At 39.0% G+C, this 27,500-nt stretch overlaps 1 protein-coding gene across 1 annotated transcript in view; it reads left to right on the top strand.

Annotated features, from left to right (window-relative positions):
• Nucleotides 1-27,500, top strand: part of robo1 (roundabout, axon guidance receptor, homolog 1 (Drosophila)) — a 697,256-nt gene that overhangs the window by 112,486 nt on the left and 557,270 nt on the right. The window contains exon 2 of the mRNA XM_061972616.1: nucleotides 6,107-6,237. Coding sequence (XP_061828600.1) covers nucleotides 6,111-6,237 — 127 coding nt within the window. The 5' untranslated portion in view covers nucleotides 6,107-6,110. The remainder of the gene's footprint in view (nucleotides 1-6,106; nucleotides 6,238-27,500) is intronic.

Below are 27,500 nucleotides of genomic sequence, written 5' to 3' on the forward strand. Positions count from 1 at the left end.
GTGACAGGACTGAAAGTAACTGAGTTTTTAGCGTACTGAAATATAGCCACATGGCATTTGTGCTAATAATTTGTTGACACTAAGCACGTAACAGTGATTACAAAAAATATATATACAAAACATACAAACATTTGTTTAGGTAACAGGACTGTGCTGGGATTTTAACCAAATATACAGAAAACATATATAACTTACTTTTGGCTTCTCAGAGGCCTGCAGGGTATCTGAATGATGAAAAACATTCTGTGGGCCATGTGACTTGTGGAATATCTCATATGTTTCAGGGCCGATGTGTTAGGAGGATAGACTTTATTCATTCCACAATGGGGAAGTTATGTGGTTGGTACAATAATTCTACAAGAAATAAGGTAAAACACATGAAAACAGGAGAAAAGACATCAAAGTACACCAATGACATAAAATAAACTAAAAGAGCACAGAAGTAATGCAAGCAGCTGCCATTTCAGTGGCACCATTTCCACATACAGCTACAAAAGTAAAACAACGAAAACCTAAAAAATGAGCAATACATAATAAAGGTTGCGCACATATGATTTCACCATGCAGCGACAAACCCAAAACAAAACCAAGACACCATATCAACACCCACATTGTGTACTGGGTTGGGGGATGGCCGACTCCGTCTTAGGCTGCTCATGAGCTCTCGGCCATTGTCCAGTCTGCAGGCGAATGATGGACAATCCGTCCAGGGAGACCGAAGTGTCCGATGCAGCCCCGTCCATCCCGAACAGCCCCGTTTCTTCCTCCTCAAATCCTTTGGTCTCCGCACTTGGACTCCGGTGTAGCAGAGAGCCAGCAGCTGGTCTCCGGTGCAAACATGGCTATGGCCAGGCAGATACAAAAATTCACAAAAAAGCTCCGTAGAAGTAATTTTTTGTTGTTTGTTTTTAAAGAAAATATATTAGTACCTCAACTTACGACCACGTTGTGTTCCAGGACCGAGATCGTAACTCAGAACTCTCGTATCTCAAAGCAGTGTCACCCATTGAAATGAACTGAAACCAATTTAGGGGCACAGACCTGTTGTAATTATTACTTCAGCCGGCGGTGAAAATGCTCATAACTCGAGGGATCCTCCCAATTTAAAGAATAACAAATACATGAGAGCCAGTTCATATATCTCAAATTACTCGCATGTTAAGGTACTCGTAAGTTGAGGTACCGCTGTGAACTTAAAGTTGAGTTGAGTTGAGTTTGAGTTTATTTCGAACATGCAAGCATACAACATGATACATCACAATCTCCAGTTTCTCTTTTCAACATATTCGAAAAGGAGTAGGAAGAAGCAGAGCTTATTTAATCCTACCCCTTTTCTTTTACATAACAGTTGCTAAAACTTTTGTTCACTTCCTGTTCTCAATTTATTCACAATATACTCCATAAGTAATCACAATAAAATAAGTAAATAAATAATAATTGGTGAAGTAAGTTACATTTCATATGTTGAGATAAGTAAGATTATTTTGTGAGTGAAAGAATGAAAGAATGGATGAGTTAAATAAATTCAGAATGTTTATCATGGTTCTTCTTCTTTGTACTTTGTAAACACTTTAAGTTTGAAGAGTTTCTTGAAGTGGATCATATTAGTACATTGTTTGATTGCTTTGCTTAATCCATTCCATAATTTAATTCCACATACTGATATACTGAAGATCTTAAGTGTTGTACGTGCATACACATGTTTTAAATTACATTTCTCCCTAAGATTATATTTCTCCTCTTTTTTTGAGAAGAATTGTTGTATATTCTTGGGTAGCAGGTTATAGTTTGCTTTGTGTATAATTTTAGCTGTTTGCAAATTCACTATGTCGTAGAATTTCAGTATCTTTGATTCAATAAATAAAGGATTTGTGTGTTCTCTATATCCAACATTATGTATTATTCTAACTGATCTTTTTTGTAACACCGTTAGTGAATGAAGTGCACTTTTGTAGTTATTTCCCCATATTTCTACACAGTAACTCAGATATGGTAACACTAGTGAGCAGTAGAGAATATGAAGTGATTTTTTGTCTAGAACATGTATAGTTGGGGTAACGAATAACACAAATATATAAAATGTGTAGAATTCCTGAAAGATAATATTATAATTATTTCATCAAATGTAATTTTAGGAAGCAGCGACAGGCATCTAATGCCATTTTTCAAGTGGTTAAATGATGGTTAGGGTATTAGTCTATTTGGAACATGCATACAGTTACAGTATGTTACATCACACAATTCCAGTTTCTCATTACAGCATGTCCGAAAAGGAGTAGGAAGAAGCAGAGCCTATTTAATTCTACCCTTTTCTAATATGTTTGTTCACCCTCTGTGCTTTAATTGAAAACACACACAACTACATATTAGATCAATTAGTGAATATATCATACATAAGGTTCTCATGAATACATGGTTGTTGATAAATTGTGATTCACAAAATGAGATGAATAATATTATCTAATGTTTCAGAAGGATTCAAGGTTTTTATCAGGATTGTTCTTCTTAGTACTTTGTAAACACTTTGAACAGTTTCTTGAACTGGATCATATCGGTACTTTGTTCGACTTCTTTGCTTAAGCCATTCCATAATTTAGTAATATACCAAAGTGTTCAAGGTAGTTTAAAATTAATATTTCAAATTGTATTTATTAAATGAGCCATCAAATCAATATGCGTGGCACGTTTCTTATTAAAAAATTAATTGTATCATGCATTTATTTATTAATTATCATTTCATTTCCTTGTGGGGGTGAATGGCATCATTTAGGTGGAATGTCCCTCTTATAGTTATCTTGAAGGATTTAAATAAAAACGTGTTGTATCTCTAATATCTTCATTGTAAAAACAAATGTGAAATTTAGTTTCTAAACTTAGTCCAGCAAAGCGAGCGCTGAAGTTTCTAAAGCAAACACCATCAGGGTCCGCTTGTCACTGCCATCTCTCGATTGGTAATTGGATATTTATCAGATCCGCTGCCTCAGACCACTGCGGTGTTGATCTAATTATCAGGAAAACCAGTCCGATGGAGTCTTTGGATTTGGGTCTTTCAGTTGCTACATTTAGCTTTGAAAAATGCTTGCTGTGGTCCCAGGCAAATGGTGCAAAACACAACACACAATAGAACAGCTCAGCTGGGATTTGACAATGAAGGGGATAAGATGAAAGGCAATTCAGTGGCCATGAACTAACCAGTGGCTTGGATCTGATAGGCAACCTTTTGCAAAAATGCTTCTAATTCTGAGAGCAGGGAGATGGAATAAAGGGAGAGGGTCCACTCAGGGGCCAAAGATAAGATTGGATGCAAAGGTGCTAAATGAGAGAATGTTGGTGTGCGTCCTTCCCATAAATAAACATTAAAATGGCTGCTCTGTTTTACTATGAACGTTTACAAACCTTAGAATATGACTGGGAGGAGTGTTAAGTGGGAGAATATTTGTTACAGTAGTTCTGGGTTTATGTAGATACACTAAGGTAGGGATCGACACCTTTTACAATTGAATTGATATGGTACCAATTCCTGGTATCTGGGAATCGATACTGGTACCAATTTTCATTACTTCTGTTCATGTGTTGTAAATATTTATTACTGTAATAATAAAATAATGTTTTTCATTTAGCATTTGACAGTGAACTGATAACTGTGCTGTGCAGTTATTGTATATTAATTTTGGAAACTTCTGAATTTGAATTTGCAAGTATCATAGTAGACTTTGCATGCATTTGTAATTTAAAGATGTTTTATGGTAGTAGTGTATAGGCTACGGTGTGTTGCTTAGTCAGCGAGTAGTCTTTGTCATTAAACTAAATCTAGTCTTTTGTTGCGGCCTAAACAGTGCTTATACTGTAAGTGTTGTACTTATTACACACTTGCCGTTTGATTGTAACGTGCATTTTAGTTGTAGTTTTCATTACCAACTTTGGAGGTGTTGAAATCACCACGTGACATCGCTAATGCAAATCAGTAGCCCGTCTATGGCAAATCCAATGTAAAATAGCTAACGCATTCGAAAAGTGGAGCCTTACTGTACGTTGGGGTGTTTTTTAAGGCATACTTGCTTTGTTGGCATGGACAATTGCAACATTACCAAGTGGCAGTTTGACTGAGTTGACACACGATGCTGCTTTAGTGCTTGTATCCCAGACGAGTCTGCAACCAGACAAGAAGTCAACAAATGTATTTAAATATGGCACCGTTGGATTTTACGTGAATTGATAACCGGTAAAACCGGTGGAATTTGGTCGGTATCTATAAGTAGTAATAATAGTACCGCATAGTAGTAATAGTACTGAATTTGGTATCCATCCCTTTAAGTAGGCCACTGACGGGATTTTACAAGAAAACTCAAAGTAGTAAGGTTTGGATCCCCTCATAAATGTCTTGAGGTTGCAAAGAGAAAGACACTTTGTTGGAGAAAGGGGCAATGAATGACTGCAAGGCAGCTGCTGCACACGAACCCACGCAGTGAGCAGTTTTTTCTGCAGATGTCTGATCTGATCCCACTAAGCATTTGACACCCACTTCTCACCTGCCTCCAGTTAACAATAAATCAAAGTTTACTTATATAGCCCTTAATCACAAATGTCTCAAAGGGCTGCACAAGCCACAACGACACCCTCGGCTCAGATGCCACAGCAGGGCAAGAAAAAACTTGATAGGGACAACGAGAAACCTTGGATGGGATCGTAGATGTGGGGACCCTCCCTTGGGTGACCGGTGCAATGGATGCCGAGTGGATACAGTTAATAACGTGAGAGTCTAGTCCATAGTGGGGCCAGCAGTGGATCCTCTTGTAAGTAGACAAGTCAGCAGTGCAGAGACGTCCCCAATTGATGCATAGAGCAGTGGTCCATCCCGGGTTCCAACATGGAGCAGCTAGCGCATTTCTGTGGAAGCTTATCTGTGGCGGGGTAGAGCAGAAAAGAGAGACGGCAGATCAACTGTCATAAAAAGGGGGCCTGTTTAAAGGTTAGGGTGTATAAGTGAGTGGGACTTAAATGCTTCTACTGAGGTAGCATCTCTAACTGTTACCGGTAGGGCATTCCAGAGTACTGGAGCCCGAATAGAAAACGTTCTATTCTTTTTTTTGAGCTCTTGGAATCACTAATAAGCCGGAGTTCTTTGAACACAGATTTCTGGCCGGGACATATGGTACAATACAATCAGCAAGATAGGCTGGAGCTAGACTGTTAAGTATTTTATACGAAAGTAATACAACCTTACAGACATATCTTAAGTGCACAGGAAGCCAGTGCAGGTGAGCCAGTATAGGCCTAATATGATCAAACTTTCTTGTTCTTGTAAAAAGTCTAGCAGTCACATTTTCTACCAACTGTAATCATAGGGAGACCCGAAAATAATGTGTTACAGAAATCGAGACGAGACGTAACGAACGCATGAATAATGTTCTCAGCGTTGGTCATGGACAAAATGGAACACATTTTAGCGATATTACAGAGATGAAAGAAGTCTGTTTAATAACACTCTTAATGTCAAATGAGAGAGTTGGGTCGAAAATAATATCTTGATTCCTTACTGAGTCGCTTTGTGTAATTGTTTGGTTGTTAAGGTGGTTTAATTAAATCGGTGCCGGTGTCTAGCAGGACCGATAATCAGCATTTCCGTTTTCTTAGAGTTAAGATGCAAAAAGTTGCTGTACATCCATTTTTTAATTTGATTTAGACACGCCTCCAGGTGACTAGAATCAGGCGTGTTGGTCAGCTTTAGGGGCATCAGCATAACAGTGAAAGCTAACACCGTATTTGCGTATGGTCCTGTAAACGCTCCGTCAAAGTCGAGCAATGAAATTCATTTGCAGCCATTTTCAGCTTCTCAGACTGAGATAATTGAGGTTTTGTCAACATTCATACAGTGTTACAACAATACAATTGCACTTACGGGTCTTGTTCAGTTTAAGGTTCTTGTCGCGCAAAATAATAAACATGTTTTCCGAGACATTTTTTCCATAGCTCAAAGGTACCAGGGTAGTATTCTATGATCCTCTTAAGGTCTTCGAACGTTTTGGTCCATAGCTGCTTTCTAAGCAGTAGTTACAGTAAAATCTGATCAGAATTTTGACGCCCTGTATGTATGTCTTCTTCTCAGATTGATGCCCAGCGATGCCTTCACAGTGAGCACCATGCGTGGCACGTGCTCCGGGGCCACGCCCCTTCTCCTCCTCCTCCTCATGGTTCTACTCAAACTGGTTTGCTGTCAAGAGGCTCTCTTAGTGGCAGGTAAGATGGCTCGCTGGTTGTTTGGTTCTGTCTTCATCGTATGTCTTTTGTCTTTGCGCTGGTCTGACTCTTGAGCATCTGACACCATGAATTAATAAATACCCAGTGTTTATGACACCATCGGTAAATACCTACAGTATTCATGACACCATCGATAAATACCTACAGTGTTCATGACATAATTAAGAAATACCTACAGTATTCATGATGTCATTGATAAAATACATGTGATTTTTATGACACCATGTTATAAATACCTACAGTATTCATGACATCATTGATAAATAGCTGCAGTATTTATAACACAATTGGTAAATACCTCAAGTATTCATGACACCAAGGATAAATACCTACAGTATTCATGACACCAAGGATAAATACCTACAGTATTTATGACACAATTGATAAATACCTACAGTGTTCATGACACCAAGGATAGATACCTGCAGTATTCATGACACAATCGATAAATACCTCAAGTATTCATGACACAATTGATAAATACCTACAGTGTTCATGACACCCAGGATAAATACCTACAGTATTAAAGACACAATCGATGAATACCTCAAGTATTCATGACACAATTGATAAATACCTACAGTGTTCATGACACCCAGGATAAATACCTACAGTATTAAAGACACAATCGATGAATACCTCAAGTATTCATGACACAATTGATAAATATCTACAGTGTTCATGACACCAAGGATAAATACCTTAAATATTTATGACACAATTGATAAATACCTACAGTGTTCATGACACCAAGGATAGATACCTGCAGTATTCATGACACAATCGATAAATACCTCAAGTATTCATGACACAATTGATAAATACCTACAGTGTTCATGACACCAAGGATAAATACCTGCAGTATTCATGACACAATCGATAAATACCTCAAGTATTCATGACACAATTGATTAATACCTACAGTGTTCATGACACCAAGGATACATACCTACAGTATTCATGACACCAAGGATAAACACCTACAGTATTCATGACACCAAGGATAAATACCTTAAATATTTATGACACAATTGATAAATACCTACAGTGTTCATGACACCAAGGATAGATACCTGCAGTATTCATGACACAATCGATAAATACCTCAAGTATTCATGACACAATCGATAAATACCTCAAGTATTCATGACACAATTGATAAATACCTACAGTGTTCATGACACCAAGGATACATACCTACAGTATTCATGACACGATTGATAAATACCTACAGTGTTCATGACACCATGGATGAATACCTACAGTATTCATGACACAATCGATAAATACCTCTAATATATATGACACCATTGATAAATACCTACAGGATTTACGACACCATAGATAAATACAGACAGTATTCATGGAGTAAAATATCATATTGGAGAAACTCTTGTTGCAGGTTTGAATTCAAAGGGGCAATGTTTTTACTTCCAATATTCTATCATCAATATGAACAAAGCAGTTCATACGTGTATGAATGTTAACTTAAACCCCCGAGAAGCTATCCAAACAAGGATATCCCAGGATTTTTTTTAGAGTGGTTAGCTTAACCTTTTCAATTTAAACCCAAATGATTGTAAGCTCACGTTTGCCTTGTGTGGACATTATATTGACCAAGGTCCCATTTTACCTAATAGAAAGACAATTTGAGTCCCCCCCACAAAAAAAAATTAAATAAAAAGTAAAAAACTGAGTTTATTTTCTGTTGGCTGAGTTTTCAGCCCAATAGAAGTGTCTCAGTAAACACTCCAAGCTTGAATTAAGATCTCCTTAAAGTGGTCTTACTCATTAGATGTGGTTAATGTATAGAAAAAGTGCTGTAGAATGCAAAAAAGATCAAAAGTGCTTCGGGTTCAGTTTTTCTTACCATCATATTGACTGAGTCCACATGGAACATAAAGTGGACTAAAATTGGATCCCCTTTTCTGTCAGCTGCACTTCGACAACTGTGTGCAGTTTGTAAAAAAATAAAAAATAAAAAGCTTTAAAAACTAGACATCATCACGTTTTTTGCACTTTGAAGTATAAGGTATGTCCTGATCCAATATCAACAAAAACATGTAATAGAAGATAAATAGAACAGAAGATAACGCCTTTATTGTACTGTATTTTTCGGAGTATAAGTCGCACCGGAGTATAAGTCGCACCTGCCGAAAATGCATGATAAAGAAGGAAAAAAACATTATGCAACTTTCATAAACTACGGAAAAAAACTGCGACTTATAGTCCGAAAAATACGGTAATTACACATCAGCACAATGAGAGTAGAGTTGTGATGATCCGTTGACCGCATCATGTTTTGTTTACTTCTATTTCAGCACCCCTGGGTTTGTGTTTCTTGGTTGCATGGGTGCTGATTATTTTCACCTGCCTCTGATTAGTGTTCGGGTGCAAAAAATAATGATGCAAAATATGAGAAACACATGGCAGAATCTTTGAAAAGTCACTGCCGACGACAGGTGTCAGCAAAAAAAACTATTACCACTTCAATTTAAGGACAGTGTAAGGCCATTGCAGACAGTTAATAGATTAGTGTTGTTCATACCTACTATTGTTCTCTGATTGACTAACTTTATTTGATCTAGCCATTTTTAACATCCCACACTACAGAATCATAAGTATGTATAATTCTTGATGATATCGGTACCCGTCAACATTCAAGGCTCCATCAATCGTTATTGTATCGGACGTGTGGAAGTTGTATCGGGACATCCATACTTTAATTTACAAATAAGGGGAACTGCACTTTTTGGGAATTTTGCCTCTCATTCACAATGTTTATAAGAGACAAGAAGATGAAGTTTTTTTTCGCTTTATAACAATAAAAACTATTTGTGGCTAATAATGCAGCTAATGGGAGCAATCAATTGTACCTCTAAATTACTTTAAATTTGCATTAAAAAACATACATTCCGTAATCTGTATGATAACCAAACTGTAGCAACATTGTTATTGTAAGAGCGAACACTGAGGAACTCTTTTTCAAGCGTAATAACAAATCGACATGCTACGGTATTAGCCATAGAAGCTAACAACGGCAAGAGATAAACTAGTTTCTACGTCAGCGTGAAACACATTTGAGTTTGTAATGCACAACACAATGCGATAGGACTGAAAAACATGAACAATTATATTACAATATCTGTAAGGTACTAGCCCACATTTCATGTTTTATCTGTAAACAGCTAGCCAGACAGTGTATGTAGTGTAGTTGTAATAACATGCATGACGTACTGCGTGTATCATGATCAATATTTAAAGTGTGACTCACTCGACGGACAGTTGTGCGTTTGGTCCAGCTGGCCAGGGACGTTTTTCCCGGTTAATTATGGGTAAGCACTCCATTTATGTCGAAATAACTTTGCTTCAAATTCCACATTTTGCAGCTTCAATTCACTTTCACCTCACCCTATCTGCTCCAACGTCTCACTCTTCCTTCGTGCTCACTTCTAGAAGCAGTAGTTCATCTTCCATACATTCAGATTCAAAAAGATAAGGTTGTGAATCCTCATTTGTCCAAAAATGGTCGTCTTTGTTGTTTGTTACCAAGTCTGCCATGTTTAGAACACACTCGCGTTTGTATCTGAAAGTAGAAACCCACATTGTTGGAAGTGCGCTGCTGTGGAAACGGAAATAAATGTGCCGAAGAATACACACTGTACATATTACATATTGTTATGAACATGTCTGTTACTACCGTATTTCCTTGAATTGCCGCCGGGGCGGTAATTAATTTAAAACCTCTTCTCACTCCGGCGCTTACCAAAGGCATGCGGTAAATGCAAGCATGCGCTAATTATTTTAAAACCTCTTCTCACTCCGGCGCTTACCAAAGGCATGCGGTAAATTAAGGCCTGCGCTTTGAGTGTGATGTAAGGATACTGTTGCGTTTGGACCAGTTGTTCCTCCCAGGGAATTCAAGTTTCTGGTCGTCGCTCCCAAGCTCTTTACGACACTTAAAGCTGAGTAAAAGAACCACCAGGGACAGAATAGGTATTTTGTAATATATTTTCAAAGCTTTGCAAATATGATGAGACCAGTCCAGCATAGAACATTCAATCGCGCAGCTAAGATGGTCTGCTCTAAAATATGGAAACCTTCTCTTCTATAAAGTCTCTCTCCCTCCCACCCTCGTTGTCTTGTCTTTCCAGCCCAAACACATGCCCATTGTCCTCCGCACCTGGACAGAAGAATAGATAAGAAGGAGTATCTCTCTTTCTTACATTCCATACCCAAGGTTAGCACACAGTATTTGCAGACAACCAAAAGACCACAATTGGAAGAAAAACACTAGCTGTTTTGTAATATGATTATGAAATTAAAGAAGTAACACTTAAATACGGATATATGTAAATATCTGCCTCCGACAATACCATCATGAAAAGCACATTCAACAAAAACAACGTTATTATGGTCTTACCTTTACTTATAAATGAAGTCCATGCGCAGCTCTTTCTGACCAAAAGCATCGATAACTTGTTTATATAATATATACTTCCTTATCTTTCTTCAGTTTTAAAAGTCTCTCTGTCTCGATGGAGATCTTCCTTTAATTATTACCTCCTGCTTCAATTGAAAGTCCAGTTTAGAAATCTGTTTTATTTTAGATATGTAATCCTCCATGTTAAAAGTGCAAGCGAGAGGAAAAAATAAACGATCGCTGCTAACTGTTGCTGCTTGTTGTCACTTCTTCTGCAGCCGAGTAGTCGCAAGAAGGATCACCAGCGCCCTCTACCACCAGGAGGCGGGAGTCATTTAATGACTCATATTTGACACACGCAGCTACGGTATATTAATAAAACACAGCTGCTTACTGTTCTTTTTAGCATATTCAATAGCTTGGACCTTAAATCCTACTGAATAGCTCTTAATATTCTTCCCTTTATGCGATTTTAAATGATTGAAATCAGCCTCCTCCATTTTGAAAATGATGACAGGTAACGTCACGTCAAAATGTCGTCACGTCAAAATGATGACACGTCACGTCACTCGTGACGTGACGAGTTTGACCCGGCGGAAATTCTAGACATGCGCTAATAAAAATAATATTTAGCGAAACGAGTTTGACCCGGCGTTAATCCTGTAATGCTTAGCATGCGCTAATTATTTTGCGAAACGAGTTTGACCTGGCGGTAATTCTAGGCATGCACATACTATATACCCGGCGGCAATTCAAGGAAATACGGTACATTATATATAGACTTGCAATGTGTATATAAAACATTGATGGAGGGTTTTGAACGGTGACTACCATTAGCTGCATCTTCCAAGTGTATTTTATCATCTTTAAAATCCTCCAAAAAAGATATATGTGTGTTCTTGTCTCTCATAATGATTGTGAATGATAGGCAACATTTTAAAGAGTGCAGTTCCCCTTTAGGAGTGTTGTACATTTTTGACTTACTAAATCCAACTTGTCTCAACGTTACATTATCACACATTTTATATAATCGTGTTTTTCTTGCATCGATCTTCTTATTTTTGTTTGAGGGGATTCTCAATGTTAGCATCCTGAAGTATTTATTGTTATTATCACCGCTTATCTCTTCTGTGGACTGCTTTCCCAGATAGCATCATCTGCTCAGCTACCCACAAACATATTGAACCATTAGACTGTCCTTTTCCCCCCAAAGCATCTAATTAAGTGCTTGTCTGGCCTAGTGATGATTGATTGGATCTTCCACTAATGACTCGGTGGTACATTTGCACGACCAGAAGTAAAGTGCGTAAATTCAAACTTAAGCTCTCCTTGACTTATCATTTTGGTGACAAATAGGCTTGATCATCATTACAATTCCGAAAGGGGCATTAAAGTAACTCCATTTTAGAAATATGGCATAACTTCTGCAATGCTTGCCACTCTGTATTCAGCTCGCACTCTGTAGCCCGGGGGTGATTAAATATGTGGTTAATACGGCACCGCGAGAGCATTGAATTACGCAGGAGCCACGCTGACCTTTTTAAATTACACAACCAATTGTGCAAGACCGGCCCAGGAAGTCTATAACGGGTTCTGTCAAGGCGACGGGGCCCGCGGGAGAACGGAAGCGCCTCCGCTGTGCTGACTTCCGTAAGGAATGGTCTGCGCTTATTTATTTTCAAAATCTTTAAAGCTGTTTATACAAAAGCTGAGCAGTTTTGACTTACTGAACCGTGGCCTTAAAACCGAGGTCTGTACCGAGCCGTGACGATGGCGTACGGTTACAGTGCACTCCTCGTCTGCACTAGGGTTGTACGGTATACCGGAATTAGTATAGTACCGCGATACTAATAATCATATTTGGTACTATACCGCCTCTGAAAAGTACCGGTCCGCCACACCCACCCGCACTACAGTTGTGTCATTGCTGGTTTACGAGCAGACGAGCATGTTCGGCAGGGCACAATCCCGGAGTACTTACAAGCAGACACAGTGTGTAGACAGAAAAGGGAGAACGGACGCATTTGAAGTTATAACACTGAAACGCCCTCAGGAAGAGGTGCTTTAACACATGGCCAGCTAGATACCGGCTAAAGTCCAGCCGCTGTCTGCAGTGTTTTAGCTACTTCTAAATCACTAATCCTCACCTCCATGGCGACAAACAAAGTGAGTTTCTTACAAGTATCATCCCTGCAGGACGAGGAATAACTAAACATGTTTCACTACACACCGTAGCTCACCGGCGTCAACATGTAAACAAACGCCATTGATTGATCTACACCTGACATCCACTGTAATGATACCAAGTACAGTAAGGTATCTAGTCGATATTTTTTGGCATCACATCTTCTTTCGTTTAAAAAGAAATTGTATTATGTTTATAAACTCAGGAAATATGTCCCTGGACACATGAGGACTTTGGATATGACCAATGTATGATCCTGTAACTACTTGGTATCGGATTGATACCCAAATTTGTGGTATCATCCAAAACTAATGTAAAGTATCAAACAACAGAAGAATAAGTGATTATTACATTTTAACAGAAGTGTGGATAGAACATGTTAAAAGAGAAAGTAAGCAGATATTAACAGTAAATGAACAAGGAGATTTATAATTCATTTTCTACCACTTGTCCTTAATAATTTTGACAAAACAATAGAATGGAAAATGACATATGTTACTGCATACGTCAGAAGACTAATTAGGAGACTTTGTTTGATAACTTACTACTAAAAGACAAGTTGTCTTGTATGTTCACTATTTTATTTTAGGACAAACTTGCAATAAGAAACATATGTTTAATGTACCTTAAGATTTTTTGTTGAAATAAAACCAATAATGCATTTTTTGTGGTCCCCTTTATTTAGAAAAGTACCGAAAAGTATCGAAATAATTTTGTTACCGGTACCCGATACTAAATTATTTGTATCGGGACAACTCAAGTCGGCACTATAAGAACCATATCTGACACCTTGGCTACTGCCGTGTCTTCTTTGTTTGCAACGGACAACACGGCACAAATCAAACTGTCATTTTAGTTCAGCACTGACTAGACTTCTTACGTCTCAATAGCGCTGCCTTTGGAAAAAAAAAAGTCAGAATCAGCACTTCGTCTCCGCCGATAGCTGAAGGTCGTCGCTAATCTAATGAAGCATGAAGTCCAATTTTGGCATCAGTTGCAGTCTGTGAGAGAGAAGTCCAAAACTCACTGGCAACCAAGCTTGGCAAAGCAAACACCAAAGCTCTTTACTGATGACAAAAGTCCAACTTGAAATATAGTCTAAAAATGTCAACACATTGTTTTTATACCGTATATATAAAAATTAAAAAAATAATTGTATATTTTGTTGTTGAAATATGTTTTGAAAAATATAGACTTAAAACATTTTACTAATGAATAATATTGGACTTTTTCTGGTGGAAAATTGAGATGGAGATAAACACAATGAACACAATAATAATATTACCTTAGAACAGGGCTATCCATCGAGTTCAGTTCAAAACTTGGGAGACATTTTTGCATCAAATTCCTAAAAACATGATAATGCTCCTGCTTTATAGAGGAACTTGGACCACTGTAAACACATTGGCAGAACTTTGCATTGACATTTTAACCTTTGCGAACTAACATACAACACTTGGGTCCAAACTTGTGATTTACATAACCGAGGCGTTCCTCAAGGCTTTTTGATTGATTGATTCAAACTTTTATTAGTAGATTGCACAGTTCAGTACATATTCCGTACAATTGACCACTAAATGGTAACACCCGAATAAATTTTTCAACTTGTTTAAGTCGGGGTCCACGTAAACCAATTCATGGTAAAGGCACTTAAAGGCACCCCTTTAAGTTCTCTCTTTTTAGCGTTACATTTTTTTCCCGGAATGTGATTTATGCAACTAAGGTTTTGCTCTCGCTTGTTTACCTCAGATGCAGTCAGTAGTCATCTGTTCAACTTCTGTAGTTACACCACTGGTGTTCCTCAAGGTTCCCTTTTAGATCCTCTCTTTTTCATCATGGGCTATTCCACTGGTGGCCGGTGAGTTCGGTTAAAAAAACTTGAGATAGACTCACATTTTTTGCAGAAAATTCTTCAAAACACCAAAGTGCTTAAAAAATGCCCCCCAAAAAATCGATATGATAAGACGCAATGTCTGGAATTAATTGTTCCTTTGGCGAAATTACCATTTTTAGTACAGTGGTTTTAAACACACCAAAATTGTAAAGTCAATCGTATTCTTGTCACATTTTTTGCACATTTTATGTATTTCCTTTTAGTTATTTAAATTTAATAGTGGTATTTAATTTAATATATATATAAAAAAAAAAATCAAATAATATAAAAAAGTATGAAACTATTCATAATTAAATATATAAATAATTTCATAATGTAAATAAACAAACATTGAAATCTCAACAAGATCCTTAGAACATTCTTTGCAGATTTTAATTAAATATGTTGTCTGTCTATCTGTGTTGGCCCTGTGATGAGGTGGCGACTTGTCCAGGGTGTACCCCGCCTTCCGCCCGAATGCAGCTGAGATAGGCTCCAGCACCGCCCGCGACCCCAAAAGGGAAAAGTGGTAGAAAATGGATGGATGGATTCATTTTTTTTAATTATAAAAATTATATGAAAATGATGAGAATTTATTTACAATTATTAGACTTAGACTTCCTTTTTATTGTCATTCAAATTTGAACTTTACAGTACAAATAAGAACGACATTTAGTTACATAAGCTCATGGTAGTGCAGGATAAAAAAGCAAAAAGGTGCATATATAAATAAAATAAATAGATTACTGTACAGATAAATATATTGCACTTTTTCACATGCGTCCACGTTTATGGATGTATATTATATTGTCTTTTTTATTCCAGCGAGTTAATCCATTTTGGGGGGAGTTGAGGGGATAATTTAATCATGATGCGTTCAAGAGCCTTACGGCCTGAGGGAAGAAGCTGTTACAGAACCTGGAGGTTCTGCTTTGGAGGCTGCGGAACCTCTTTCTAGAGTCCAGCAGTGAAAACAGTCCTTGGTGGGAGTGGGAGGAGTCTTTGCAGATTTTCTGAGCCCTGGTCAAGCAGCGGCTTTTTGCGATCTCCTGGATAGGAGGAAGAGGAGTCTATTTATTTATTTACAATTATTAAGTGAGTAATATATGTTTAATCTTAACAGGGTCTTTGTAACATATTTTGCAGATTTTAGTCAGATTTTCTTTTTAATATTCTTTTTGAGAAAAATATCTTAAATACCGTAAAGATAGCATGAATCTATTTAGACTTAAAGGGGAACATTATCACCAGACCTATGTAAGCGTCAATATATACCTTGATGTTGCAGAAAAAAGACCATATATTTTTTTAACCGATTTCCGAACTCTAAATGGGTGAATTTTGGCGAATTAAACGCCTTTCTATTATTCGCCCTCGGAGCGATTGTGACGTCACATCGGGAAGCAATCCGCCATTTTCTCAAACACTGAGTCAAATCAGCTCTGTTATTTTCCGTTTTTTCGACTGTTTTCCGTACCTTGGAGACATCATGCCTCGTCGGTGTGTTGTCGGAGGGTGCAACAACACGAACAGGGACGGATTCAAGTTGCACCAGTGGCCCAAAGTTGCAAAAGTGGCAAGACATTGGACGTTTGTTCCGCACACTTTACCGACGAAAGCTATGCTACGACAGAGATGGCAAGAATGTGTGGATATCCTGCGACACTCAAAGCAGATGCATTTCCAACGATAAAGTCAAAGAAATCTGCCGCCAGACCCCCAGGAAAAGAGGGCGGATGAGGGTATGTCTACAGAATATATTAATTGATGAAAACTGGGCTGTCTGCACTCTCAAAGTGCATGTTGTTGCCAAATGTACTTCATATGCTGTAAACCTAGTTCATAGTTGTTAGTTTCCTTTAATGCCAAACAAACACATACCAATCGTTGGTTAGAAGGCGATCGCCGAATTCGTCCTCGCTGGCTGTCGTGTCGCTGGCTGTTGTGTCGTTTTCATCGGTTTCGCTTGCATACGGTTCAAACCGATATGGCTCAATAGCTTCAGTTTCTTCTTCAATTTCGTTTTCGCTACCTGCCTCCACACTACAACCATCCATTTCAATACATGCGTATTCTGTTGAATCGCTTAAGCCGCTGAAATCCGAGTCTGAATCTGAGCTAATGTCGCTATAGCTTGCTGTTCTTTCCGCCATGTTTGTTTGTATTGGCATCAGGAAAATGGACGGGTGTATATAACGATGGTTAAAATCAGGCACTTTGAAGTTTTTTTTTAGGGATATTGCGTGATGGGTAAAATTTTGAAAAAAACTTCGAAAAATAAAATAAGCCACTGGGAACTGATTTTTAATGGTTTTAACCCTTCTGAAATTGTGATAATGTTCCCCTTTAAAATATCTTAGATGCATATATAAAATAAATTATGACAGCATTTAACTTGTGTAATATAAGTATGAATTTATTAAAAAACAAAATAATTCAGGAAATTCTTAAATGCATTGTACTGTAGTTAAAAAAAAGGTGTATTTTCCTGTCTGCTATTAAAATAAGATGAGTATATTTAGTAATACCTTAACAAAGAAAACAAAAAAAACTGTCAGCCATCCTTGTTTGGGCAGAATTGTGGCTCTCTGTATTGTTTACAGCGTGCCACAGTATCCCCTCCTCCTCTCCTGTATCCTGGGGGCGCTTATGGTCTCTTACTTCCAGTCTGCCGCCATTTAATTACACAGTGGTCCACAAGACCTGCACACTTCCTCATCACGCTCCATCCACCCTCAGGCTATCTTTTAATGATGAGGAATCGGCTCTAGGAGCGTTTATTATCATCAGTATACACTACTCAATGTGTCCAAGGAGGCCTCGGCTGGTACCCTGTTGTTCTCCTTATTTTTCATCTTTCATTCTTGCTGTTGCTCTGAGGCTTGAAATTGGATGAGCGCCTTTTTTCACATGCACCCACTGTGTTTTCACCTCCAGCCTGCGCCCTCGTGTTGCTTTTTTTTTTTTTAGGAGACACACACTTTTTGTGATGGGAGGGTGAGAAGATGGAACGTCACAAAGCCTCTAAATTGGAACCCTCATTAGACAACCTCATTATCAAACATGGGAAGAATCTATTCTCCTACAATTTGATTTAACTCAGCTTGCAGTTGAATGAAAACACTCGGGCATTTATAAAACAATGAAAATGTCATTAAATCCAACATTATTGCTTTTAAATGGAAGAAATGACATTTAAATTGAAATGGTGTGCTGTGCATGCGCGTCGCAGTTTATTGATTTCCATAGAGACACGACACGGGCATCTCTGTGTCTTTTAACCCTGATTCTCATTCATTCTCACCCCAACACACACACACACACACACACACACACACACACACACACACACACACACACACACACACACACACACACACACACACACACACACACACACACACACACACACACACACACACACACACACACACACACACACACACACATTCTTGTATTTGTTATCTTCTTGAGACCTCCGAAAAATGCCTACCTCTTTAGGACCACCCTTTCTAGATCTATAAAGATTTGTATGTACAACATTAATAATATATACATACTATGCAAATGCAAAAAAAGGTTGTTGAGTTGGAATTTCACAAGAAAAAGTTCACAATTTCACAAGAAAAACTTTTTGGCAGTATCATAATAAAAGTTGTGATTTTACTCAAAACAAGTCAAAATTTTACAATAAAAACTGAACATTTGTGCAATATTATGATAAAAGTTGGAATTTTGCTCGATATTTAACAAGAAAAGCTTGACATTTTCACAATTTTATGAAAAGAGTCGTAATTTTATAAGAAAACTTTAAAATGTTGCCGACAATGTAATAATAATCCGAATTTTACTTAGCTAAATTATGACAAAAGTCATAATTTTATTCAAAAAAGTTCACTGTTTTACAAGAACAACCAAAAAATTGTCAATATTGCGATAAAAGTCAGAATTTTATATGAGAAATTTTGATTTAAAAATTCATAATTTTACATAGTCATAATTTCACGAGAAAATATTGCAATATAACAGAAACAGAAATATATATATATTTTTTTCAATTGTGGCCAAAGGGGGTGCATTTCAATTTCTTACACACACTTGTTATTGCATATGTTGGCCAGAGGGGGAGCACTTTTAAAACCGACACATGGTCAATTTGAAAATTCCCTTCTTTTTGGGACCACCCTAATTTTGATAGATTTCACCACCAGGGGTGCAAATGAGACATTCTCTATTAGATGCAATGGTTTCCCATATTGGGACCATGATTTATGTCCTAACTTGTTCACACCTCCTCATACGAAAGGTACTTGCGTCTCAAGAAGGATAGAAATACAAGAACACACACACACACACACACACACACACACACACACACACACACTCTCTCTCTCTCTCTCAAGGGGGTTGTGCTGAGGGACTGCAGCAGAGTGTCATCCCGCAAATGAATTTCTCCTCACATCCCTCTCTCCATTAAAGAAACCATTTGTCTTTGAAGCGCTTTTTTCAAATGTCCGCTCTCAATACTTAATAGTTTACAATTTGTCGTATGGACGCAGAGTGCCCCTCCCCTAGCTTGTTGTAGCAATGTAGTAACTGTACACTTTTGCAGAAGAGGCGCTATCGAATTTATCACGCAAACGACAGCAGCTATTTTTGTTTCAGTTGTGTTGTATCCACGTTCCATGTTCATACAGATGACCGTCTAAGGCAGGGGTGTCAAACTCAAATACAGAGTGGGCCAAAATTTAAAACTAAACAAAGCCGCGGGCCAAGGTTCAACAAATGAACCCTTTAATAGGGACCCAAACAAGTTTTGCATTAAATATTGAACAAGCAAGACTTATATAACTTTATAGTGACATGCAAAATCGAGTTTCAAATAATAATAATAGAAATTAAAAAATATCAATGGCATATCAAATACAATTTAAATAAAAATTGAATGCCTCTTTTCTATTTGCAGCCTTCTGAGGTAAGTATCAACATTAACTTTTTCCACAGGCTAATACATTTTAAAATAAAATGATGAATAAACCAACCATTCAGGACTTTAAACTGCTCAGTTTGCAACACACTGATCTAATCTGATGTGCCCAAGCCAGATACCTGGCATCTTTTCTTGGATACTAGTTCATTAATGTCAGAACTCAGGCTTTGAGCTGAGGCAACCCTCATTATCGAACGAAGGTGTTCATCAGTCATTATTTCTCGTATTCCACAGTCTTGGGGGCGTGCCTTACAGGCACTGCTTTTAACGTCTTCTACGAGCTGACGTCACGTCCGCTTTTCATCCCTTCTAACAACGTGCCCGCCCAGTTATAAGATACGTGCGGCTCCAGTACGCACACACACAGGAATGCAATGCATACTTGATCTTCAGCGATACAGGTTACACTGAGAGTGGCCGTATAGTAACTTTAACATTGTTAGAAATATGCGCCATACTGTGAATCCACACCAAACAAGAATGACAAACACATTTTGGGAGAACATCCGCACAGTAACACAACATAAACACAACAGATCAAATACCCAGAACCCTTTGCTGTACTAACTCTTCCTAATGTCGCTGCTGGGCCACAACATTAGGTACACCTGCAGACTGCAGCATGGATTTCATATTTCATTCATTCACAACTCCTCCAACACGAACATTATTGTTTTTGCACTTTTGGCTTCTTATTAAATAACTTTTTTAAATAGATTTAATCTTGCACGTGGAAACTTTATGTGTGGGCTTTAGTTGATATAACACTCCCGTCAGGGGGTGCATTCTACGCCGGGGGTGCACAACACCTGGACGCTACAATATACACGCCCGCTACCTCCAAACCCTGCCACCCCTCCACACACACACACACCTTGTAGCATCCTGGAAGAGTTAATGCTGCAAAGACTTCTGGGTATTTGTTCTGTTGTGTTTATGTTGTGTTACTGTGCGGGTGTTCTCCCAAAATGTGTTTGTCATTCTTGTTTGGTGTGAGTTCACAGTGTGGCATATATTTCTAACAATGTTAATTTTTTTTTATGCTGGCACCCTCAGTAACGCTGAAGATCAAGTATGCGTTGCATTCACTTAAGTATGCGTGTCAAAGCCGCACATATTATGTAACTGGGCCAGCACTAGTTGGACTGGACGAAAAGAGGACGTTATAATTCTCGTGAGGGGCACTGAAAGTTGGGGCCGGGAGGTTTGGCAAGTATGAAAATTAGGGGTGTACCGCAGCACCGCCGCTGAATATGATCGGCCGGCCAGCTCTAGTGTTAATTTGTTATCGCCTCGCGGGCCAAGTGAAATTACAAGGCGGGCCAGCAGGCCAGAGTTTGACACCCTTGGTCTAAGGGGTGTCAAACTCATTTTAGCTCAGGGGCCGCATGGAGGGAAATCTGTGCACAAGCACAGATTTAAACTGTAAGACAACTTCAGATTGTTTTCTTTGTCTTACTTTGGCCCAAAAATAAAACAAACACATTCTGAAAATATTACAATAAAAATATAGAAAAAAATACCGGCAGCAGTAAAGTTTAGATGCATGATTGAATGTTTATAACTGAATACATTTACATATGCATAAAAATGTGTTTTGTATTATTTTTTTAACGAATTAAGTATTTTTCCAAAATACAATATAGAATGTGAGATCCAACAGGATAATGCATACATTTATCATTTGTTTTCAAAACTCTTACAAAAAAGTGTGGGACTTGATGGGGTCCCTGGGACCCCATTTTGAAAATTCCTAGCGCCAACACTGATGGAGTATTTGTGCGTGCAAAACAGCAGCAGGCGGCTGTGGGCTGCGGGCCGGTTCTAATACTAATCAAATATCATCCATAGACATAGACCATAGGCCACATAGGCCATATATAATTCATTTGCGGGCCAGATCCGGCCGCCGGTTGAGTTTGGTTAAAAAAACTTGAGAGAGACTCACATTTTTTGCAGAAATGTCTTCAAAACACTAAAGTGCTTAAAAAATGCCCCCCAAAAAATCGATATGATAAGACGCAATGTCTGGAATCAATTGTTCCTTTGGCGAAATTACCATTTTTAGTACAGTGGTTTTAAACACACCAAAATTGTAAAGTCAATCGTATTCTTGTCACATTTTTTGCACATTTTATGTATTTCCTTTTAGTTATTTAAATTTAATAGTGGTATTTAATTTAATATTTAAAAAAAAAACAATCAAATAATATAAAAAAGTATGAAACTATTCATAATTAAATATACAAACACAAAAGTAATATATAATATATATTTTCAAGTATTTCTTATATATATGTATATATATGTATATATATATATATATATATATATAATAATTTTGGAACTTGCAAGCGTACTTCTTCTTTTTACTTGTCGTCGCCATGTTTCTTCTTCGTTCTTCTGCGTAGCGGGGGGTGTATATTGGAGTGTCCCGGAAGAGTTAGTGCTGCAAGGGGTTCTGGGTATTTGTTCTGTTGTGTTTATTTTGTGTTACGGTGCGGATGTTCTCCCGAAATGTGTTTGTCATTCTTGTTTGGTGTGGGTTCACAGTGTGGCGCATATTTGTAACAGTGTTAGTTGTTTATACGGCCACCCTCAGTGTGACCTGTATGGCTGTTGACCAAGTATGCATGGCATTTACTTGTGTGTGTGAAAAGCCGTAGATAGTATGTGATTGGGCCGGCACGCAAAGGAAGTGCCTTTAAGGTTTATTGGCGCTCTGTACTTCTCCCTATGTCCGTGTACACAGCGGCGTTTTAAAAAGTCATACATTTTACTTGTTGAAACCGATACCAATAATTTCCGATATTACATTTTGAAGCATTTATCGGCTGATAATATCGGCAGTCCGATATTATTGGACATCTCTACTCAGGTGTGATTCACTATAATAGAGCCCCACAGCACACTGGATTCTAGTTAATTGAAATACCACAACACTGGATTTTATGCAAAGGAGATAACTTTTCATTTAAAAACCTGCACACAAAACACAGCAAACAAATGTAAAATGCACAGCAAACTATTTACAATATAGCTCTTTTAGATAACTTCACAGTGAAGTAAAGTCATCTACTGGGGAGCGAGGAGCGGTTGGACGCTTTTTTGGGAGTTTTTCCGCGCATGTGTACTAGGTCGCGTTGCGGAGTGGGGCGGGGTTCTTAAACGGTGGCATTGTTGTGTGTGGACACGGATAAGTTTAGGTGTGATTTTCCCTGGATAACCTTATCCGGCTTAGTGCAAATGGGTCCTAAGTGCAATGTGTTTTTTGATAGAGGCCAAAGGACATTCGGATGCAAATCAACCCAAGAAGCTTTATCTCAATTGAATTTGAACTTTAAAGCCTCCGTCAACGGCTATTCTGCGCGTGTCATTTTAAACGGCCCTTCACAATTGTGAGCTCCATTTCCCATGCTGCACCCTCATCTCCCAGCGCTTCCCATTTGAGACCAGATATTGGAGGTGATCCCTCCATTCTGGCGACCGGCCATTTTAAATGGAGGCTATTTCAGCTCTTTCATTTGTCAATCAGTCTGAAGGGTCCGTCTGTAATTGTCAGCGTAAGCCACCCCCACCCCCACCCCCACCACCCTTCTTTGCCAGTACGCCGTCCAGCTTTTTTGCATGTGAAAGGATCCTGAGCGCTGAATTAATGCCAAGAATGCCCTTTGTCTCTGTCGCTTTGCTGTCTGCCGCCAGGAGACATGCTGACAATCGATGAGGATGAGGCGAGTCAAAAGGCACTTTCTGACTTTACCAACTCTATAAAAAGCCACGAAATATATACAATAAAAAATTCACAATGAGAAAAAATATATTTGTGTTTCTAAGGCTTTATTTACACTGCAGGTCAATTCCGATTTTTCTTTGCCCATATGTGACTTGTAACCGTTTTCTTTCATGCCAATGTAAACACTGCAATTCCGAATTTTTTCAAATCCGACCCAGGCCTTTTTGGTATGTGGACGTAAATATATATATGTATATATATATATATATATATATATATATATATATATATGCATCCTCAATGTAAGCGCTGAAATTGGCGGTCATACTTGACGGCCGCAACCACTTCATGGCTTCACAATAGTTACGGAGTACAAAACTAGACGTTGAGTAACCGCTCGACATACATCGCGGACAATAACTGATAGTCTGCTTTGCCAGTCCAAATGCATTTGCTATGTTTTGTAGTCTTCCCTTGTCCACGGGGGCCCGCATTCTCGTTGTCTCTCATTTAACAAATGGACAAACTTTTTCGCTAAGTAGAATCACAGCTGACCTGGACATTCGAAAGTTCTTAAGCCGTTCCTCTGACACAACACACTCGTTGACAAACATATCCCACCAGGCTGCCGTTCTTCCAGGGCTTATCCAAAACTGTCGCTCAACATTGCATTAGTGAAATTAGCTCAAATGGTAGAGCGCGTGCGAGAGGAAGTGGGATCGATACCCGTATTCTCCAAATGTTATTACCATGAATTGATTAACGTGGACCCCGACTTAAACAAGTTGAAAAACGTATTCGGGTGTTACCACCTAGTGGTCAATTGTACGGAATATGTACTGTACTGTGCAATCTACTAATAAAAGTCTCAATTAACCAATCAATCAATTGCTGTTGCCGTCTGAGATGTGTTGTATCCCAAATAGCAGCAGTCGCCCGTCAAGTCAAGCGCATATCGCAGTAAGTTGAATGAGGCGGACACTTTTGTTACTGGATCATTTCTAATAAATATATATAAGTTACGGGCAGCCCGGTGGAAGAGGGGTTAGTGCGTCTGCCTCACAATACAAAGGTCCTGAGTAGTCGTGAGTTCAATCCCGGCCTCGGGATCTTTCTGTGTGGAGTTTGCATGTTCTCCCCGTGACTGCGTGGGTTCCCTCCGGGTACTCCGGCTTCCTCCCACCTCCAAAGACATGCACCTGGGGATAGGTTGATTGGCAACACTAAATTGGCCCTAGTTTGTGAATGTGAGCGTGAATGTTGTCTGTCTATCTGTGTTGCCTTCCGCCCGATTGTAGCTGAGATAGGCTCCAGCAGCCCCCGCGACCCCGAAGGGAATAAGCGGTAGAAAATGGATGGATGGATATATAAGTTACATGCAACTGTAATTATTTGATACTTGTTTATATTGACAATAGTGATGGTTTAGAGTGCAATGGTGCTTAATTAAGGACACTTCAAGATTCAAGATGCTTTATTATTGTCCATTCTTTAACATGTACAAGACACATAAGAACTGAAATAAAATTTTTGGCACAGTCCCACTAAGAGTAGACATACGTTACAAGGGGGACAAGACGGGACCGCCAACGAGTCAGCCACTTATGGCGCTCCTACGTATGTCTAGCTTGAGTGCTATTGTGTGCTTAACTGTTGTGTAGCTGCTAGCTCATAGTAGCCTACCATGTTTGTTAATGGATTGACTAAAACACAAGAAAAGACCAAGCTTGTGTGCTTATTGGAGGACATTTAGATTTGAAATGGCTATTTAGCTTTGCACAAGTATCGGAGATTTTATCTGTGATTTTAGATGCAGGTTATATCATTGTTTTTATTGGACCGGTATCTGATATGAACATCGAATCAGGACACCCCTGATAATAATGATAGTAATAATAACAATAATAATAATGATAGAATACGACTGAAAAATGAGCCATCGGGGTGCCAAACATACAGTTTAATATAAATTTAGGAAATTAGTGGTAGGTTTACAAAACAGGCATCCTTGTGGTCTTCGCCAACATCATTTATATGTTATCTACACATTGTGTTCTGCATGTAAAACTACAATTATTCTCTTGTGGTTAGAGTGTCCGCCCTGAGATTGGTAGGTCGTGAGTTCAAACCCCGGCCGAGTCATACCAAAGACTATAAAAATGGGACCCATTACCTCCCTGCTTGACACTGAGCATCAAGGGTTGGAATTGGGGGTTAAATCACCAAATGATTCCCGAGCGCGACCACCGCTGCTGCTCACTGCTCCTCTCACCTCCCCAGGAGGTGGAACAAGGGGGTGGGTCAAATGCAGAGGGTAATTTCACCACACTTTGTGTGTGTGTGTGTGTGTGTGTGTGTGTGTGTGTGTGTGTGTGTGTGTGTGTGTGTGTGTGTGTGTGTGTGTGTGACTATTAGGGGTACTTAACTTAAAAAATGTGATTTGTGTTAAAGGCCTGCTGAAATGCGATTATCTTATTTAAACGGGGATAGTAGGTCCATTCTATGTGTCATACTTGATCATTTCGCGATATTGCCATATTTTTGCTGAAAGGATTTAGTAGAGAACATCGATAAAGTTCGCAACTTTTGGTCGCTGATAAAACAGCCTTGTCTGTACCGGAAGTAGCGGGCGATATGCGCGTGACGTCACAGGTTGTGTAGCTCCTCACATCCGCACATTGTTTACAATCATGGCCACCAGCAGCGAGAGCGATTCGGACTGAGAAAGCGACGATTTCCCCATTAATTTGAGCGAGGATGAAAGATTCGTGGATGAGGAAAGTGAGAGTGAAGGACTAGAGGGCAGTGGGAGCGATTCAGATAGGGAAGATGCTGTGAGAGGCGGGTGGGACCTGATATTCAGCTGGGAATGACTAAAACAGTAAATAAACACAAGACATATATATACTCTATTAGCTACAACACAACCAGGCTTATATTTAATATGCCACAAATGAATCCCGCATAACAAACACCTCCCCCCTCCCGTCCATATAACCCGCCAATACAACTCAAACACCTGCACAACACACTCAATCCCACAGCCCAAAGTACCGTTCACCTCCCCAAAGTTCATACAGCACATATATTTCCCCAAAGTTACGTACGTGACATGCACATAGCGGCACGCACGTACGGGCAAGCGATCAAATGTTTGGAAGCCGCAGCTACATGCGTACTCACGATACCGTGTCTGCGCATCCAACTCAAAGTCCTCCTGGTAAGAGTCTCTGTTGTCCCAGTTCTCCACAGGCCAATGGTAAAGCTTGACTGTCATCTTTCGGGAATGTAAACAATGAAACACCGGCTGTGTTATCCGGCACACCAGTCAGGGGGTGCATTGTACGGCGGGGGTGCGTTATCCGGCACAACACCTGCCGCAATACACCGCTTCCCACCTACAGCTTTCTTCTTTGCCGTCTCCATTGTTCATTGAACAAATTGCAAAAGATTCACCAACACAGATGTCCAGAATACTGTGGAATTTTGCGATGAAAACAGACGACTTAATAGCTGGCCACCATGCTTTCCCAAAATGTCCTTTACAATCCGTGACGTCACGCGCAGGCGTCATCATACCGAGACGTTTTCAGCAGGATATTTCGTGCAAAATTTAAAATTGCACTTTAGTAAGCTAACCCGGCCGTATTGGCATGTGTTGCAATGTTAAGATTTCATCATTGATATATAAACTATCAGACTGCGTGGTCGGTAGTAGTGGGTTTCAGTAGGCCTTTAAGTGTCGGGAAGAGATTAATTAAATGTTCATCTTGTCTTACTGGAACATCCGCAATTCGGTCTTCTTCATTGTGTTTGGCATGTCTGCTATGCATGACATTTGTGTACAGTATTTCTCCCCAAGACATGTGTAACTCTGACAAAAGAAATAGACCAAAATCCAAAGTTCACAGCGGAGGATGCTGGTTCTCACAATGAGTGGAAAAGCTTTAAAAAAAAAAAAAAGCTGGCTTCTGAAGTAGGCATGTTAGCGTGGACACACAAGGTCTTATCTGTGTGGACATGACTTTATGTAGACCG

Source organism: Nerophis lumbriciformis, linkage group LG17 (genome assembly GCF_033978685.3).
Source record: "Nerophis lumbriciformis linkage group LG17, RoL_Nlum_v2.1, whole genome shotgun sequence".
Lineage (NCBI taxonomy): Eukaryota > Metazoa > Chordata > Actinopteri > Syngnathiformes > Syngnathidae > Nerophis > Nerophis lumbriciformis.